We start from the raw sequence: 19713 nt of genomic DNA, 5'->3' as shown, positions 1-19713 counted from the left end.
AAGGTGGCTATGAGCCCAAACACAATCATAAGCCAGGTACCCAATATGCCTCCTAAACCTTGTGTATCAGTAAAGTCCAGTACTGCTTTGTGACCACTGGTAACTGGTAAACTACAGCAAACTGGTGCAAAGCCATGACAAACCCCAAAGGCACTGGAACCACAGTTTCTGATTCTGATCAAACCCGCTATACAACTCTTTTAATTAGGAAAGTTTCAGGAACTTCAAAAAACTCAGGCTTCCTGGAAGAGACGAGCTCCATCCTGACATCCTCTACCCACAGAGGGTTCTGCCATGGAGTCACTAGCAAGTGACAGCCGGTATCTCTCGCACACCGACCACTTGTGATTCACCCCCTGGAGACAAGAGGCTGCAGCCCCTATGGGAGGGACTTTGTGGAATTCCCTTTGTGGAATTCAATGGAGAAGAGAATTACTTCGGAGAGAACTATAATACCAAAAAACTATATAAGCAATAATAGAAAAATACCTAAATTACCTTTAAGATGGCCTGGCATTCCAGGCATTAAAAAAATTTAATATATTATGAGATAGAAGAGAACAGCAAGCAGTACATGCAGCACACGAGTTACTGTAATGTTATCAGTGCAAGCACTGACGTAGTTCTAGAGGAAGATTTCAGGATCAAGTCAAACCTATTCAAACCTTCTTTGTCGTTTTTTGTTTTTGTTAAACTCTTACTTTATGTTCAGTGTCAGAGAGATACTCAGAGCTCCAGGCTAACACTGAGGTCTTTGTGTGCCGGGTGCCACAAACATACACAAGTAGTTCCTTCCCTGAAAGTTTTACTGTCAAACTGGAAAACAAAAAAAACCCCAAACAACCCAAAAAAAGGCAGTGAAGGACAAGCATTTCCACCTTATAAAACTGAGAACTAACGAACAGGAAATAAAATTGAGAACTAATTAACAGAAAGTTGAAACTTGTCTGGTTCCACAAGAAAAACTCTCAAAGCTGGTGAGATCAGTCAAGTATTAAAAGAGCATCCTTCCAACACTTGACATTAAGTTTTGACATAGGTTATCTATGCCTGAAACTGAAATTGCTTAAACTTAACTCCATGACTACAGCTAAATTGGAACTACAGGATTTCTTTCTTCTGCTACCGGACCAGGCTGTTCAGTCCATGTCAGTACACAAACTTTCCTGGAAGGTTAGTAGAGGGACAACGGCAGGACAAATTAATCACACGAGAGAAAAAGCAACAAGAGCTTCAAGTGAAATTGTTTCTTCCCAGAGAAAAGTTTTACACGCTTTTTTATAGTGTGTCTTCATAGTCTGCTCCTTGGTGATTCCAACCCAGCTTTTTGTTTAGCACCTCCAAGGCAAGAAATCTTTGAGTCACTTGGCTTCTGGACTGCTGAACTCTGAGCAGTCCAGCCATAAATCCAGCAGATCATCATGTCCACACCGAAAGGCAGCTGGTAAGTTAGAGGCCAAAAGGAGACCGAGAAGTTTGACAGAGGGCCTTTTGTCTGTGAGTCATCCTGGCACTGCATCACCAAGGATAGCTTTTGCTGACCACTCCTTTGGCCTGACTGCCTCAACGGCCTTTCTTTCAGAACATATTTTAAATCCCTGTCCTCTTTATTTGTGTGATTCTATTGTTTTTAACACAATGCAAACAGTGGAAAAATTACACGACTCCTTCAGTGTGTGTTCCCGAAGGTATTTGAAAAATAGATTTCCCTAGATAGGCTTGATTCCCATTCTAATTTTACACAAGCATTAAGAGACCATTTCTACTGATTGGGTGACATGGTTGAGAAAATATGCAATATGTTCAAGACTTATTTGTGCATATGCTGCTCTTTGGTGGGATGGGGTAATCCAGCTTTTAGAAAAGAACAAACTGAGGTCTTGACCACTTGGAGTTATCACTAATCACACAGTGCTTTTCTAAGAGTATGGAGCTCTACACATATTTAAAACGTGGTCAGAGCACACACATAATTCTGTTTCATGTACCAAAATCACCCCTAAAATTCACATGGAAAAAAAGTGTCATTTCTCATTTCCTATCTGGTTGCCTACTTTGTGCTAATAATCTCCACAAGGTGACAATGTCCAAGGTGAAGCTGCATTGAAAGGTGTGACCGTAACACGGACACCTTTTGCAAACTTTCCGACGGCCGTAAAAATTGCTGGGAAAATATATGCAAATGTAATCTATACATTCTGATTAATATATTGAAAGTAGTTGTTCCAAGACTACTACTACATGGACCATCTGTCTGTGGTATACCCACCTTTGGCGTACCAGAACTCCTCTTCCACCAGGCAGTGAGAGTTCCTAACATTAAAGCTATTCCATCAGCAATTATAGCAATTGCTGGGGAGTCTGACAAGAATTACTTCACCTGCAAGTGGGCAAAAGTAATTTAAAGGGCAAGATTTGAACTGTTAAATTTAAAAAAAAAAAAAAATATTGGTGGAAAGACATCTAGACAGATGCAAGGTGAACAACCCAGGAGAGGGCGAGGGGCTTCCCCTGAAAGGGATTTGTGGGCTCACCAGATGAGTTAAGGTCAGGGCTAGAAAGACTCCACAGCTGGATGAGCTGGGACATGAACTACAGCAGAGCAGGCTCCTTCCCGGGCCTCTCACAAGGGCTCAACCTCAGACCAGAGTTACGGGTTCAAAAAACCGCAGCAGAGACCTTGCAAACTTGTAGTGTTTGTGTTTGCAGAGACAAAACCAAACATTTCTTCAGAGCGCTGTGCGAACGTTACGGGTTTAAAGGATTAACTCTTACAGAGCTAGAAACACGGAGAACAAGGTTTGAACTGTGAGGAAATCCAGTGCCAAGACAACAAGTCTGCAAGGCACGGCTGTCACGGAATGACAGGTAAAGCTCTGCAGACCCCGAGGGTGGTGGGGAGCACACCAGGGCCCAGCACAGCGGTTCAGTCAACTTCCAAACTGAGGGCAGAGGAAAGACGACGACACAGCACTTGACTAAGGCTGCAAAACTAATGCGTTAATTGCTGAGGTTCATTAAGGTCCCCAGATGACAGGCAGAGCAGAAATGCCTGTTTCTATTAGTCCAGTTCCTGCTGTGCTCCCTCGGTGTTCTTTTGTCACTCTGGCAGAGAAAGGTGTCGTCAAGCCAAGTGGCAGCTTACACAGCACATTAGGCTGCGGTTTTCCCCACAGCACTTTTCATGACTGTCATAAGAACTGCAGTTTTTTCAATTAATGTAAGACTATAGCTTAATTCAGTCTGACTTAAGGCAGGAATGTTAACTAATGGTTATAGAGGGCTTATCAGCACAGGGATTTAATGTCAGAATGAGGAGAGTTACAAAGACAGATTTGTGCTATGTTTAACAGAAAAATCTAAGCACAGGGAGGAGCAGAGGGACATGCATCCTTTCCCAAACCCAAACACAGCCCAGAGGAAGTGAAGTTAATACCTGTCTGGTGGCTGACTATTAAACAGAAAGACTGATGCTGCCTTAAAGCTCCACACAGACACCACTGAGAACCTGGGCCTTGCTTACTACGGCAGTCTGTCCTATTTCCTAGCACAATTTCTGACAGGTAATTGTATTTGCTACTCCTAACCTTAAAAATACGTTGGTCTGAATGAGTAGTAATACTACATATTTCATCCTAGGAGCGTATCGCAAAAAAAAAAAAAAAAAAGTTTAAACAGTACTCGTCCTCTTCCCTTCATCTTTTGCTTTAAACACGACCCTCCCCCTTGGAAAAGCTGTACTCTACGTCTCCCGGTTCAGGAATGGGCTGAACTATGCACTAGTTCCAAGTCCATCTTGCCTGGATGTTCCCTGAAGTTCCCAGTACAGGGTGCTACGGCCCAAGACCTCTCAAAGCCAGTACTGAACCCGACAGAGAATCACATCTCCTGGATGGAGAATCAACACCACACATTCTCAGGGCAGTAAAGAAAGACGGGAGATCCTTTCAAGTATTTAAAAAATGCTGAAAAATAGCATGGAGCACCTATAACTTACTTCTGCTTTTCTCCTCTAGATCAATCAGCAAATAAACTCAAACTTTTTTGCTTATATGACTTCACACAGCCATCACTTATACTCCCAGACATTCAGTTTCAGTAAAAGAGAAAATTTGCAGCTAGACGAGTGGATGCACAACTGAATTGTAATAATCTGAATATAGCTAAAAATAGTAGACATAGGATGTAAACCAAAATTATCAGAGGTTGTTAAATACCCTGATTTAATGCCCCAGTACACACACTCCACAGCTTCTTGTATATAAAACAGAAGCAATTGTGTGAACTACAAGTTAAGACTGCTTTTGTTTTATTTCTAAGTGAAATCAGTCTTGTCAGAGCATCATTTTAACAGAGCAGTTACACCCCAGGTGTTCTTAACCAGCTCAGCAGTACCTTGCTGCAAAGCTCCTAGCTCTGAACAGATGCCGGCTCTTGGCTTATGTGCCTGCCAAGGAAATAATCTGTAGTTTTATCATGCTGGGCTGTTCAATCCATTTTTACTTAGGTCTAATTCAACAGAACGAAGGGAATTCCCAAAATGCTTCTGAGATACTGCATGTCAACACGGTCACCAATTAAATTCTTAACACTAGTTTTTCCCCTCCCCTTTATATCATCTCACAACCCCCCCACCCCGCCACAACTACTTCAGGGCACTAATCCCAAACTGTTGGCTGAACAGGCTTATATAATAGAAATAGCAGTTAGAGAAAATAAAGAGTTGGGGATTTTTGCTGCTCCTGAAGAATCAATTCCTTGAACTGCAAGCATTCACTTATTTTTCCATGTACTAAAGAGACTGGGTGATGCTACCAGCCTAAGCATACTAACGGCTCCTCTTCGACCGAGATGCTTAACAGAAGAGACACATCCACACGGGGCTGCTTATCCCAACGCTGTCTCTCTCTGGTTACAACACACAAGAGTAAACATGTTGGAAAAGGTTGATATGTAAAAGCTACCACAGGAGAGGAAACTTAATTATAAAATCACTTCACCACAGAAAGATGGCATTTGTAGTAAAAAAAAAAAATTAAAAAATCAACACTTATCAACTATTTCTATCAATTTAATCTGATTTACTGTTAGAAAAGATCTCAGTCATAAGGGGTTTAAAGTTCTTAATAATTAGAAACATCAGTATTATTAGTTTTGAAGAACCTGTCCTCACATCTGCTGAAGCAGAATTGCACAGGGATGAGACTCATTTTCAGCATATGAACGGATCTGTATTTTTCCCTATTGCTTGTAAATGGAAGTTATTAAATCAACTTTCACATTTCTGTTGCTGGGGAAGGTAGAAGAGCAATAGTGAGCAGGAAAGAGAAATAGAGATTAGGAAAGAGAGTCTATTTGGTTAATTTTTTAAAGAACAGAATTGTGGCAGTAAGAGTTGCCCTTCATACCCTATTCACACGAGGCTTCCTAGACCTATTAAAGTGTAATTTTTGGAACAAAACCAGATTTCAACCATAGCCGGTCATCTGTCACATTCATATTTGACAGCTCCTCTGCTTTTGAGGAAGCATCAGGGGCATGTTCCAACACGGCCAAGATCAACCACACCGACGGATACTTCAACTGAAGCCCAGGACTGTAAAATGTGGGGATGCTTGTTTAAGAGATGCCAGAACCTGAGGGAGAGCTTTGGTATCCGCTTCACATACAACTGTCTTACAGCTTTTTTCCACATTCTCTTTCTTGCTGAGCTCTGCTCCTTGTATAGCTACATTATTCTCTGAAATTCATCCTCTGTCATTACTGTGTAATTCCCTGTTGAATCCTAATGATGCCAATGCCAGCAGATTCTGTGACTTTCCCACCAGAGGCTGCTTAAGCCTCCCAGTTTATTATTTGGAAGTACAAGCAGGTTCTAAGCAGTCTAAACAAGCAGGTGTACCATTTGAAGAGTGCAGAAAGTTTTGCACTGCAAGCACACTGAAACCTGCAAATTAATATGCCCGATACCACAGGCAACACATTCAAAAATTAAACAGAAAAGAAGAAACAAAACCCACACAAACGCAGACTCAGAGTTTTCCCCTTTAATTTTTAATTTATTCTAAAATGTTAAAACTAAATATATTAAAACCATGACCCATCATAGCACACTGTAGGAAAAAAAACCCAAACTCCAAGAGTTTGGCTTAAAGTTTATATTACCATGATTTTTAAAAAATCCTTCGAGGTGAAGAATCAATAAGGGACAAATCTCACCACAAACAGGGTAAATTTATTGAATCTCTTGATATACTTTTTTTTTTTCAGGGGGTGAGGGAGAATCAGTTGAGGCATTTTGATTGGATTTTAGTTCCCTGTTCTGCAATTCCTGGCTCCCACCTGATATAAAACTGTTATGAATGTGACAACGTGAAATACAGTTTGTTTATCATTAAACGCCACTAGAGGCATTCAGACTTTTGTCTGTTTGTTTCAAGGCTTGGCAAACTCAAGTAACAAAGCAAAAGTTTGTAGTCAGAAGGCTTGACCCTCATTAAAGCAAAATCTGAAAAAAAAAAAAAATCCTCTTAATTAGCAGTCATCATTTCCTACATCTTGTCTGAGACCTACTGAAACAGAAGCAGACCTGCCAGGTAGTGACCCCGAGACCTACCTAGGACACCGTACTCGGAAAGGGAGCTGTTGCACACAGTGTAGGGGGCCTGTTGCTCCCAGAGGTGATTCATGGGAACACACGTTCTCTTGTCAACTTCTTGGTCATGAAGCACGTGATGACGATGGCTGCAAACAGTTGTTACAAGAAATTAGCTGAGAATAACTTCGGGCTTTAAAAGGGCTGTTTTCAAAGGTAAACCATCAAAGCCATGTTCCAGAAAGCATGCAGGTAGCACTGCTGTCTTTGCTTTACACAACACCCTGGTTTTCTTGAAACCTAGCAAAAGGATCACACGTCTAAATGCAATTGCTTCACCATAAGGACTTTCACTGACTATCCAGGCTCGTTCTCAAGCTCTCATGAAAACCAGAAATACCTCAACACTAGAAGAACTGGGGAGAAGGGAATGGGTGGGGAGGTTGTTGCTATAAAACAGACTGATTAAAGTAAGAAAACAAAACAAAACAAACAACAGAAGAAAAAATTATTAAAAACATTTCACTGTGCCTCGCTGGCAAATACTATTAATCTTTTCCTTAAACCAACTCTTGACTTTTATGCAAAAATTCAATCTAATCTAATCCCAGCACGAAGACTTGAAGCAGTTGTATCCTCTTTTCTGGTATTTCCACTCACACGCACCATTTACAGTTCTCTAGGACACCATTAATCACCATTAGAATGGGGCACCCAGGAACAATACCAAAACATAGATGACTGAGGTAATTACTGTAATCCATTAACTCTCTGAGCAGACTAACTGAGTGAATCACACCAATATGTCCAGCTTTACAACCGCTAACATAAGGACAGTTATTATACTGGTAACAACTCCTGTGTGTTGTATAGCTGCCAACACCGAACTGAAGACTGAATCTTTTTGTACTTCCCTTTGCTATAATGAACGCTAGCAAGAGAGCTCTGAAATTTATTTAGAAGTCAACAATATAAAGCCAGGAAGAGACAGAATCTTTGCAGAACAGCACAGGGAGGGAGGTAGATAGAAAGGGGAAGGTACACACACCAGACAGCTGTTAGGCAGAAATAATTTTTGGTGCTGTCATTTTCTTTTTGTCATTCAGCCGAGACAGAAGGCACAGCTAGGTGATAAGCTTCTTTAGCACAAAGTTTTGTCTTTTCCCAGCAAAAGGTGATGACAGTGAGCACAGATGGACAGCCAGAAACACACAGACAGATATCGCCGTTGCGTGGTTGTCGGGTTTTACTGACACCAAACCAGAACAGAACCAAGTCTCTCTCCCCCTTCCCTTCTCCAGTGTGTCTCCAACACGAGAAGGGGCTCTCCTAGCTGCAACTTTACCTAGCTTCTCTCTGTTTGTAACGTTGAGCACTGAGATGGGAAGAAAGCAAGCTGTCACACTGAATACTGACACAAAGGGCTGATTTCTAGACAGCACCTCAGAAGCTCCAAAAGAGTGAAAGCACTCCCATCATGCTGATGGCAACGCACTACCTTCAATCCTCCCCAAATTCTAGCTGACACTCTTCAATTAGTCCCAGCGATTTGAGACATGATGCACTTCAAAGATTTTTGGCAGTGAAGGAGGCTCTTCTCAGTACAGAGAGAGGATGAAATGACATACACTTTCCATGTGTTTGCAGTGTGGTTTTTCCAATAAAAATGAGCCAGCATCTGCAAACGTCTTCGCTGTTAGGGAATGTGCTCACCTTTATTATAAATGACAAACTCAACCACAGCTAAAGAAGAGCAGCTTTACTGAAAACTGCAGCATCTCTTATATGTGCCTGTAGCACAAGTTAACTTTTCTACCTATTTCTCTGATGAAATAAGCCTGAATGCAGTATAACAGGCTGTCAGACACTCCTACAGCATTCCCTTCTGTTTCACAGAGTAGTTGAATATTCTCTGACTTCCTCAGCTCCAAGGTTTTTGGCTTAATCTCACCCTTTATTGTCCAACTGCCCCATCACATCCATAACAAGAATTCACAGCCACACCACAGGCTAGTGTTTGTACATCCCACTACCCATCAGGCAAACTCAAAACTCAGCGGTAAAGCAGAACCAGGTTATATAAATCAAACACTGCAGTACCAGCTTCAGTCCTGAACTTCGTAAGAATTTGTTTGAACACCTTTTTACTCCTTCTCTAAAAGGCTGATTAGTAAAATCCAGATGGCAATAGGAATCCTTAGCTAGTCTTTGTCAGTCTAAATAGCTTTTTATTTGAACACATTCTTCATTTTTTTTCCTGTATTACTGTGATCAAAACAATTATTTTTAACATAAAGAAAATCTGGACAGTACTTGTGGAAAATCCTCTTCCATCAGTGAGAGAACTGGGAAAACAGAGAATCAGTATTCTCAACCGAAGTCTATAGGCACGTGCTAGACATGACCAAGCACTCACCTGAAACAGGTGGGCAGGCTGCTAAACAATGACCATGTGTGCTCCTCTCCCTGGAGATGGTCACCACTTTACAAGACCAGGGTACTGAAACCAAGGAGGATGAGAAATTGGAGAGGGAATCTCCTGATTTTCAGTTTTGTTTTCAGGTCTTGTTTAAAGGATTTTGTTAAAGCGCCATTAGAATGGGAGTAAGAAGAAGAAAGCCCAAAAGACTGGATACCAAACGAAGCTCAGCACAGAAACAGAGCACTGTATCAGAGAAGACTGGCACCAAGATTTCTCTCTCTTTCCTGCAAGCATTCACAACGAAGCGCCGGGCAGCTGCTAGTTCATTCACCCCCCGCGATGGGCTTCGCATCAAAGGCTCCAATTAAATACATCACTGACGTTTTACTCCACAGAGAATCAGGTAAGGCAGCAGAACTGAATGTATTTTACCAAGTGATCAGATTCCGTGTTCATTCATGCTCCACAGCCATTAGAAATCTCGGTACAAAGAACCTTATTCCACTTTAAAAAACCTTCTCAACTGGCAACACGTTTGGGGACAGGACACCCGAGTTCCAAGCAGCCGCCACTGGAATGGTATTTAAGCCTTCAAAATCTGCAGCAGCAAATGCCCTTCTTTTACTTCTCAGCAATTAGATAGACTGCAGCTGAATTTTTAGTTAAAAAGCAGAAAAAAATAATTTCTGCTTTTCATCAAGAGAAGGAAGAAAGTATGTAAGAACATTTATTTTGCCTTAAATACAATTCTTTAAAATGCTGTTTACAGAGATACAGGCGATTTGATTATTCATGACTGCCAGAATCTATAACATTCAGATTAATGCTGAATAGCCTCAACTGCCCCTTCCCCACAGAAGACCGTGTTGTTTAAAAAATGCCAAGATGTTTCTTTAAGTATGGGACAGCATTTAACAGTTACGTCAGTACTCACCTAAACGTGCCCCTCTCCACGTCCTGTCCACTCAGCCGGACATGGATCCCTTCCCGCAGGAAAGAGCCAAAAGCCATGTATTCTGCTAAGGCCCAGTCAACAACCCTGTTCTTGGTCATCTCCAGGCGGGCTCTCAAAATCCGAGAGAGTCCTACATTGGAATAAAGATCAGAAATCAGTGGACCTATTTCAGAGGTATTTTATATTCACATTACATTCATCACTCTCCTTCCCCACTGGCTCAGTTAAACACAGATCCTAACAGGGTCTACAAATTGTTCTAGAACTGAACTAGCAAAGTAAAATAACTTGCATTATGCATAATGTTCATACCTTGTTTTAGAAGAAGAAAATAAGATTGGCTGTGTCAAACTACTGAGGACAATTAAAAAGCCTCATGGTGAAATAACTTCTTCCTAAGGATTTATTCTCGTATCTCTAACACTAAGTACTCTTTTATCAAGCTATTGGGTTCATGGTTTTTTTCTTCTCTATCACTTTTTTCTTGGCATTTGTCTTATTGGACTTCTGGAGATGTTACAAAATGAAACAGGCTGGTTTAATCAATAATTTGAATATCATATAAATAGGAAATTGTAGCAGCTGCCAATGGATTTACAGTTGGTACCAATAGCTGGGTTTTTTACAGTGAAGGTTTTATAACTTGGTAAGCGAAAACACAAGTCACATACTGTGACTTTTAAAGGGAAAACAACTTCAAAGATGCACACAGGTGCTTTGAGGCTATAAGGCTAGTGTATTCAGTGTCACCTGACACCATCTTATTTCCACATCTGCACTGATGCTTTTAGTCAGCTCTGCTATTTGTTATTTTCTCCTATTTCCCTTTGCTACTTTCCCCATTTAAAAAAAAAATTGCCCTGCTTGCTTTCCACATAAAACTACTGTGTCATCAAAATTGCTGCATTTTAAGAAAAAAAAAACAACTTGAAAATTTTCTCTTTAGAATATACTAAACATTTGATAAACCGAAATAATCTTCCAATTGTTTGCTGAAAGACTGCAAGATATTAAGCTGTTTTGTTCTAGTGGAAGGACAAAGGTGCTCTTCCCCTTCTAATTCTCCCAAAATTTTTTCCTCATGGCCTTTTAAACTGCATAAAAGAATCTAGCAGACCACAGTTTGCTTTGAACCATAAATTTATCTTATATACTGGCAAGTATTACACAGTGTCAATGATTAATCAAGTCACTAAAGAGAGACTACATTACCTTTTTAATTAAATGTCTAATACAAAATTTTATTGGCTGACTATAATTTCAAATGTATCGGTGTCACAACAAAGTGCACAAACGTGTAAAAGAGTTTTAAAGTTCATTGATTAACTGTATCTGCTCAACAAGCTTGCAATTGATAACTGGGAATACCCCATCATCGTTACCAGTAACAGTGTTTAATTGTCCCAAAGGAACAGAAACACGTAACACAGCAGACACACTTTATTCCCTGATGGATGACTCTGGGGAAGAAAGATTAGCTTAAGATTTTACACAGAAAAAAAAAAGCTCTTTCTCCTGATCTTAAGGACGTTCCCTACAAGCCAACAAAAGAAAAAAGATCCCTAAACAAAACGTCTGCACGTTCCCCCATGGAATTAACACGTTACTGCTCCCTGGAGAGGTGCTGCTAGACTTCAACCTGACCAGGGAGCAAAAGAATTAACTCAGGACTCTGACACGGGGTCAGGGCTCCCCAGGGAGACCAGCACATTCAGATTCTTACTCTAATAGATGCCAAATTCAGAACTAAATCTCTTTAGACCAAAAGTTAAAGCTGTTTGAGAAAACGCTAGATTTGTGCTATCATCAGTGCTAAATGGTAAACAAAGAAAAACTATCTGAATTTGCCCACACAGAGTCCATTCAGCTGTATGAAAATTAGGCTCCTAAGTATATCAGCAGTGTTGCCAGGTCTGGAAAGACCAAGCTATATTCGTGTGTAGAAAGTTATCGAACTACAAGGAGAGTGTCTTAAGTAGACCTCAAGTTACCGCTGGTTCTGGCATTAAAACTCCCCAAATGTTAAATAGTGCTTCCTGAGATGGGTGTCTCACTGCCTTCTAAGTCCCACAAACGTGCTGCATAGAGGAAGCATGTTCCACAGGGACCTGAGGAATGAAAGGAGCTATTAACTTAACATTAAAAAGAGACTTTACCTCCCTCAGAGGAAAAGCTATTTTAATGAGGTAGGGAACAGAAGTGGCGTGATACTGAAAGAACATTATGCGGAGAACAAGCAGCAGGACCTTAACTGTCACATTCTCCTTGCCCATAGGGTGGAAGAGTTAAAATAGAAGTCACAAGCATTTTCCTCTTTGAGAAATGGCCCAACAGAACTTGTGTGCAGAAATATAAAATCTGAGCAAGAAACGTAGCCACTAGGAGAAGCAAAGACTCCAGCTGACCTGCGTGTATTTTGAAGTCTTCGACTGGCACTGAACTAGCTACGTTGCCAATGTGAGTCAGCAGGTCTTCTGAAATGCCAGTCGGAGGACAAGACATGCTCTTGGGTTCTCCATCCATGTTAAAGAATCCTGGAAGTAAAAGATTTGGTGAGATATTCAAGGATTGATTAAGAGATATCTACACTATCTGCAATTTATGTAAAAACTCACAACTCTTAAAACACATTCTACACAGCAGCCTAAACCTAGTTTTTTACCTTTTACTACTTACTTCACCTATTTAGTACTAACAGGGGTAAACTGAAGGTCACGTTTTATTTGAAAGGAACACCGATAAAAAACATTTGAGTTCTAGAATATGGACTCAAAGTAAAAGCACAGTAATATTAACTCTAGGATAAGTGAAGGGACACTTCTTACCAGGCCAAGGTGAATCAAGCCAGTGCTTGATATGTAGGATCTTATTATCCTTAGATCTAGTATATGCTTCTTCACATATCCTATCGTACTTTGCAATTTCTTCCTGCAGAAGAAAAACTTTCTTTTTGAAACAGATAAATGTAACACCCGTGTATCTTACAGACGACACCTATCATTCAGTATGATAAAAACAGTTATTTCACTTCTGAAGAATGTTTAGTTGCAAACAAACAATTTCATTTTATCTAGGATCAAACTGCATTCTAGAAACGTGCTTACCCACATTAAATAAATTATTTAGTTTGTTGGACAGGTGTTACAGAGGAGAGTACCAAGAACTGAAGTTGCAAGCATTACTCTAGAATGAGACGCTTCTGAAGTACCAAATACAGTTTACAGTCGTACTTCTAACAGCAGCATTACTCAGCTCTCATACTTCTGGCTGCAGAAGCCACTAAAGACTAGAAAAGAATCTCCTAGAAAACTAGTCTGGCTTGGAGAGCCTAGCTAAGAATCTGCTGGCCACACCCGTCATGGCACAGATACAGAACCACACTCTATGGAGGCAGAACCCTCTACAATATCTACGTTTCAATCCAAAACCACAGGCAAGTGATTGAGCTAACCAATCTCAAACAGTAAGTAATTAACAGCAGTGCTGAGCTCAGTCTGTACAGCAAAGCATCCATCCAGGTCCAGGATCCAGTGCCCAAAGCCCCTGGCACTACTGGCCCGCTCCGCAGGAGCTGTGAGCGTTCTAGCGGGGAACAGAATGCACCCACACACTGCCGTGTCGTTGGTGTGCCGTGCCGGGTCACTACAGTCAGCCTCACCTCCTCAGAGGGGCCTTTTGTGCATCTGCAGGCTGCCTTTCAAAAAAATTAAGGTAAAGACCTAACCAGCTTAATGCAGGCACCAGATGCTACACTTCATCTTGCTGGAATATTTCAAATGATCCCTGAACTTAGCTGATTTATTGTAAGAAAATTAAAAGGTTAAATTGATTTTATTGCATTACTGCTAGATAGAGGCCTGAAGCTACAGTTATACCTATGAGCATTAAAATACTGTCTTACCACTGAATCAAGATTCTAGAGATAAAGACCAGCTGACAAATGTCTCCATCTCCAACATTCACATCTGATCACCTTTTACAAATCTCAGAATTGAAGCAAATTCTTTTCTGTGCAACATGCATTAATTACTTGACAGCACTTCCAGTCCTTTTGTTACAACACTATTTTACATGAAAACCCAAAAATTCAATCAGGAAGTGTCAAAGGGTGAAGACTCATCACAGTAATGAAAGTTTTTAAGCAGACAGCACACAGTGACAGTTGTGTCTTCCTACCTCAGCATCTTAAGTTCCCTGTAACCCCGTTGGCACATACCTCAAACTCCTGCAGTGTCACAGTCCCATCTGCAATCAGTTTGTCAGCATACTTCTTCAGCACCGGCACCTGCTTATGAATCTGCTTGTACATTAGAGGCTGGGTGAACATTGGTTCATCCATTTCATTGTGCCCTCTCCTACGGTAACAAACCTACAAAGAGAGAAAGATTGTTTCTGTTGGTAAGGAAAAATGTAAAATGAAATCTTTCAATTGCATCATTTTACAGAGATTTTTTAGGAGGTTTATGGCATAAAAGCATTAATGGATTCTTGTAATCTATTAGGTGTAATCTGGTTTGGTTTTTTAAATGAAGAAACTAAAGACCATTAAAATAAAAATATGTTTCTTGACTTGGGTCTTCTAAGCCACAGAAAAATAAGAGAGTAGCACGTAACACACAGAATGAAAAATTAAGAAAAATCAAGACTTACCAAGTCAACCACCACATCTTTATTGAATGTGTTTCGCCATTCTGCAGCTACACTGCACACATACATCACTGCTTCGGGGTCATCAGCGTTGACATGAAAAATGGGAGCATTGACCACCCGAGCAACATCAGTAGGGTATGGAGACGAACGGGCCATGCGGGGGTCTGTGGTGAAGCCAATCTAAAAATTCCAGAGACTTCCATTAAACTAATTTGGGCATCTCATATTTTTGAAGGTTTGAGGTTTTCATTTAATAGTCATTTAGGCAGCAGTAGTATCATCTTTTCATTTTGGCTAGCTAGCTTCTTTTTGTTCCCTTGAAAGTAAAACAAAGCAAACCTAATCCAGTGTTATAAATTGAGTGAAATAAATGGAGGTGATAAAATATTTTTCCACTCAGTGCTGCTAGATACTGTGATCATTTTCAGGAACATCCTAACCATTCTAATAAACAGAGCAGTCAATGCTCCCAGATAATAACAAACAAGAATAATCATTAAAAAAAAAACCCAGCTAGCAACTACTCAGCAGATAAATCGATTGGAAAACCCTCTACTCGTTACCTGGTTGTTGACCACAACATGAATAGTGCCATTGGTGGTATAGGACGGCAGGTCACTAAGGTGAAACGTCTCATAAACCACTCCTTGTCCCGCAAAGGCAGCGTCCCCATGCAGTAATATGGACATCACCTAAGAGGGAGGGTTACACACACAGCCACACGTGTTACAAAGCAGAACTGCAATTTCAGCTTCTCAGCAGGGTTTCTTTGCTCTGTATATCTGTAGTACTTATAAAATGGAACCGTATTTTTATAATAAACCATAGACTTCTCAGAATTCTGCACTCTCTGCTCAGTTCACAAATGAAAAAGTTTTAAGGCTACTTCCTGAAGTTACCTTTGAGGTACCTCATCTAGTTCAACAGGTGATATAACCCTTTTGTGAAGGGGGAAGAAAGGAAGGCTCCATGATACAAAACTACTGGTAAACTATTTTTATTAAAAATATGGAAAACTAGCAGTAAGAGTTAAGATATTAAACAATCTTTACCTTTTTCCCTGCTGTATCCCCTCGATAAAACTGCTCAGCTTTTGTTTTTCCTTGCACTACGGGATCAACTGCTTCCAAGTGAGAAGGGTTAGCCATCAGGGACAGAGTGATTTTCTTGTTTGTTGCTCGGTTGATCCTCTCATGGTACATTCCCAGATGATATTTCACATCTCCAGATCCCTACGATTCAATAACGTCATTCACCCCAGCTGCACCCGATTGTCTACACCTAAAATTTGTGCTTCAATCTAAAAAATGCATCTAGTACCTCAGTATGCACTATGGGTGTGACACTATGATTTCAAACTGGAACACTGCTCTTATTTTACTATCAAATAATGGATAAATATTTACAGAATATTGATACTTATTTCATTTATATAAAACAAAGATGCTTAGGGATTATGAACTCAGTCAAGTGACCCTGAGCTTACTTATCTACAATCGTTCATGAGATACCTTCTGTGTGTTAGAGGCATGGTACAGCCTTTGAATTCATTAAGAAATTTCACCAAATCATATTTCTCAGAATATGAAACCAGAAAAGACAACACTGTGTTTTAGCAGCTGATAATGCTATTTTCATAATAAGCATGACCAAAATTACCAAAAACTACCCTGAATGTTGACCTCTCCATGTAGACCTGTTGAAGAAGCATCCTACCTCATCAGCTGCTTCAAGTTTGGGATCAAACTGACAGAAGATCTGCTCCAGTTCTTTCCGGATTACGTTAGCCAATACATTCAGCCTACCTCTAAGAAAATTCCAAACACAGTTATGTGTCAAAAATGGTAGTAATAGAGTTAACAGCACAAAACTTGTAAAATCAGCAAGCCACTGTCAGAAATTTGCAAGTAAGAAGTTTACGTCAAACTTCAGAACCTGAAACCCTTCATTCTACCCTTCTCCTGCCCATTGCAAAGTCCCTCCAACGCACTCCCACAGATGTTTTATAACACCCAGTTACCCAAGCACACACAATGACTGTTGTAGCTGTCTATCAGTCTTAGTGTAATGATATTAATAATTAATTCGTTAAGGCAGACTGCAAATGTAAGTTTGATACTATCTTGCCAAACTTTCTCCATTCTAGACTCTATGTAATAAACCCATTTGCGGGGGGGTTTCCAGTGACATTACCTGTGAGGCATCCCCATTATAACATATTCAATTCCCATTTCACTGGATTTATCAATGATTGTCTTAAGTGCAGGAATCATTACTTCACATCCTTCCAAACCAAATCTCTTTTCAGACGACCACTTGCGAGCAAGGAAGTCTTCAAATCTGAGACAAAAAGAAACCCCAAAAAGTCCAAGAGAGGGTGCTTGTATTAAGATAATGTAGCAAATACTTATTGTCAAATATCTTTTAGCAAATAAAATTACATTACACTGTTATAAAACATCCGTGAAGACACATTTTTAGGCCTCCAGGAGTAAGTCACATCGAGGGAGACAGACAAAGGAGACAATTAAATCTTCTTTCTCCTCCATCTGAGAAGTATTTACCAGGAGTTTGAAACAATTCAGACAGGAAGAAGAGTTCTCCTCAGACAAAATTCACTTCCCAAGTTAAACTCTGCTCCTTCCCACGTACACAAAATGCGTACTGACCACTGGGAAGGCAGAGTGACAGCAAAGTCTCTTCTATGGATGGAAGAAAACATAACAGAGAACCTGTATCTTCTGGAAGTGATGATAAAATACTTCAGTAGAAAACAGGGCTATTTCAACAGCAGGGCTCCTCAGACTGTGTGATGGAACAGCTGGTAACGTGCCAAGAACTAGGGCACCGGTAGCTCTGCCTTAGCTTCAGCAGGAGGAAGGTTTCAACCCTTGACAGCAAAATGTTCTTTCATTCTTTAATGCATTTGGGCCAGCGGCAATGCGAGTGGTTAAAAAGCACCTTTTAACAAACATTGTAAGGATTACCTGTTGGAAAGCTTGGAGATACAACAGGCAAGGAAAATACATCTTCATGAAAAGAAGTGTATTGGTTAGATCATCTGTGCAATGCCTCGACTCACAGCGCTGCCATAATCCATTAACACTCAGCTTGTCCCTCGCTCAGGATGCTGACATTTACCTCTCTAGACTGAAGTCCTAAAAGCAGTGAAATGAAGAGTAGCCAAAAGACTCTTCTCAGCTTGCCCATCAATACCCTCACAATCCAGTCATCTAAGCAAGAAGCCAGACCCTGAGCTAAGCTTCGCTGCCAGAGTTCCTCCCAATTTATACAAACTGAAAACGAACGGCAAGTCCTACAGGGCAAATCAAAGTGGGGTACACGCTGCCTTCCTCCTCTTTACAGCTGCAGTATTGGACGAGCAGAAAGTTCATTACTTGAAGCAAACTGCCACTAAGTGTGCAGAACTACAATATTTCGGTCACATCTTTCAAGGCCCATATAGGCCCCTGTGAGTTCCCAAAGGCTGGCAACTCATCCACTGTCACTGCATGTGTTCAGCACCCAGTGAGGAGCAAGTCTTAGGAAAGATGGTTGCTCTGGGAAGGGATAATCTAGGAATGCTGGCCCCTGCACAGGCTTAAGAGAATGTCCAGATCAGACTACACAATCAGGGTCTAACATGTTTACTAATGCGTACACAAAGCAGCTCAAACATACATACAATGAGTATTTAACGGGAGGAAGAGTTAAAATTGACCCTTTGTTCAACAACCTATCAGTGAAGACCACAAAGGATGAGAAATCCCACTTCAAAATACAGTTTCCAGAACCTGAAATACGCAGTACTTGGAATGAACCTTTTTGAAAATGGTATTCTTGGGCAAAATGACGACCATCTGCTTCACGAAGCCCAAATCTCAAGAGGCTGACCAGTTTTACACAAAAGCAGATTTTTTTCTTTAGAATTTTCAGACAAAAACCCACACACTAGAGACAGCTAGGTGAAAATTTATGTAAAACTTTCTTCTCCCATTTTCAGGAGACAATTATTAATTTGGCAGAAGATGAACGTTCAGCTCCTTCATGCTACTAGAAACCCCAGATCTTTCCACAGCTTAAACAGGCAGGAATAAAAGCACAAATTCTTGTCTCAAGATAAACGGAGATGGTTCATACTGAGAGCTTGTTAAAAAAACTTACTCAAGTGCAATATCCACTTGACCATTAAGGGACTTTTTTTTAAATTTATTTCTGTTTAAATTAAACTTTGAACCAGACAAAGAATCTTGCTATAATATCAACAAAAAAACCCCACTTGGCAAAAATATCTTTCAACATCTCCAATGAGCACTTCATTTAAGTCTTTGAACACAAAAGCTTAACCAAAAAATATGTCTTTGTAAGTCTCTGACTCACGTTTATCAAGGAATATGCAAACTGTTTCAGATTGTACGAACCGGAATAAATCTTACGCTTGAGAAGACAGTCTTGGTTTAGGGGTGAGAGGGTAGTTCAGTCTCTGGGATCACGTATTTCCATATAGTCCCAGTGGGAGCTATCCATAAGCTGTTTCCATCATGCTTTCACACACTGCAGAGACCAAAACTCCTGCTGCCAGGTCACGCAACACTACAGCACATCTCGGCATACGTCAAAAGGAGACGGGCCAAACCAGGGCTTGAAATCACAGTGCACCTCTCAAAGCCAGTCCCACCTTGGCACAGCTTTCCCAAGAGACTGTTAGCATCCCAGCGAGCCAACGCTCACCTCAACATATCACACGTCTCAAAATTCTCCTTAAGCTGACTGTTAGGATGGTTTCCTTTGATAATGTCCTACTAGAAAGATGCACAGTAGATAGAACACAGCCAAAGATCAGTATCCAGCATTGTTCTGGCACCCATTTTCTTTAACACAGGTGCCTATTACTAGTCTTTTGAAACAATTTTTTCCCCAGTTTATCCCTGCAAGGCAGTGAAAACATTGCCAGAGATGCCACTAAGGCTGCACAAGTGTTACAGCACACAACCTGCCTTTAAAGAAAATAGAACACTACAAGTCACGACACAGACCCGACACGCCTCACAGGGCACGTCACAGCCAGGTTAACTCCACCCTCCTGTACTC

At 40.7% G+C, this 19713-nt stretch overlaps 1 protein-coding gene across 4 annotated transcripts in view; it reads right to left on the bottom strand.

Moving 5' to 3' along the window:
- OGDHL (oxoglutarate dehydrogenase L) overlaps nt 1-19713 on the bottom strand; it is a 52922-nt gene that overhangs the window by 12950 nt on the left and 20259 nt on the right. For 3 of the 4 annotated variants that reach the window (XM_074924246.1, XM_074924245.1, XM_074924247.1), the window contains exons 7-16: nt 16816-16962; nt 16339-16429; nt 15675-15854; nt 15186-15314; nt 14623-14802; nt 14189-14341; nt 12798-12900; nt 12378-12506; nt 9952-10102; nt 6617-6744 (exon numbers count right to left, since the gene is read on the bottom strand). In XM_074924246.1, coding sequence (XP_074780347.1) covers nt 6617-6744; nt 9952-10102; nt 12378-12506; nt 12798-12900; nt 14189-14341; nt 14623-14802; nt 15186-15314; nt 15675-15854; nt 16339-16429; nt 16816-16962 — 1391 coding nt within the window. The remainder of the gene's footprint in view (nt 1-6616; nt 6745-9951; nt 10103-12377; nt 12507-12797; nt 12901-14188; nt 14342-14622; nt 14803-15185; nt 15315-15674; nt 15855-16338; nt 16430-16815; nt 16963-19713) is intronic. The other variant, XM_074924249.1, reaches the window with a different exon arrangement.

Source organism: Athene noctua, chromosome 21 (genome assembly GCF_965140245.1).
Source record: "Athene noctua chromosome 21, bAthNoc1.hap1.1, whole genome shotgun sequence".
Lineage (NCBI taxonomy): Eukaryota > Metazoa > Chordata > Aves > Strigiformes > Strigidae > Athene > Athene noctua.
Note: the sequence above shows the minus strand (reverse complement) of the source record. Positions and strands in the feature narration are given on the sequence as shown.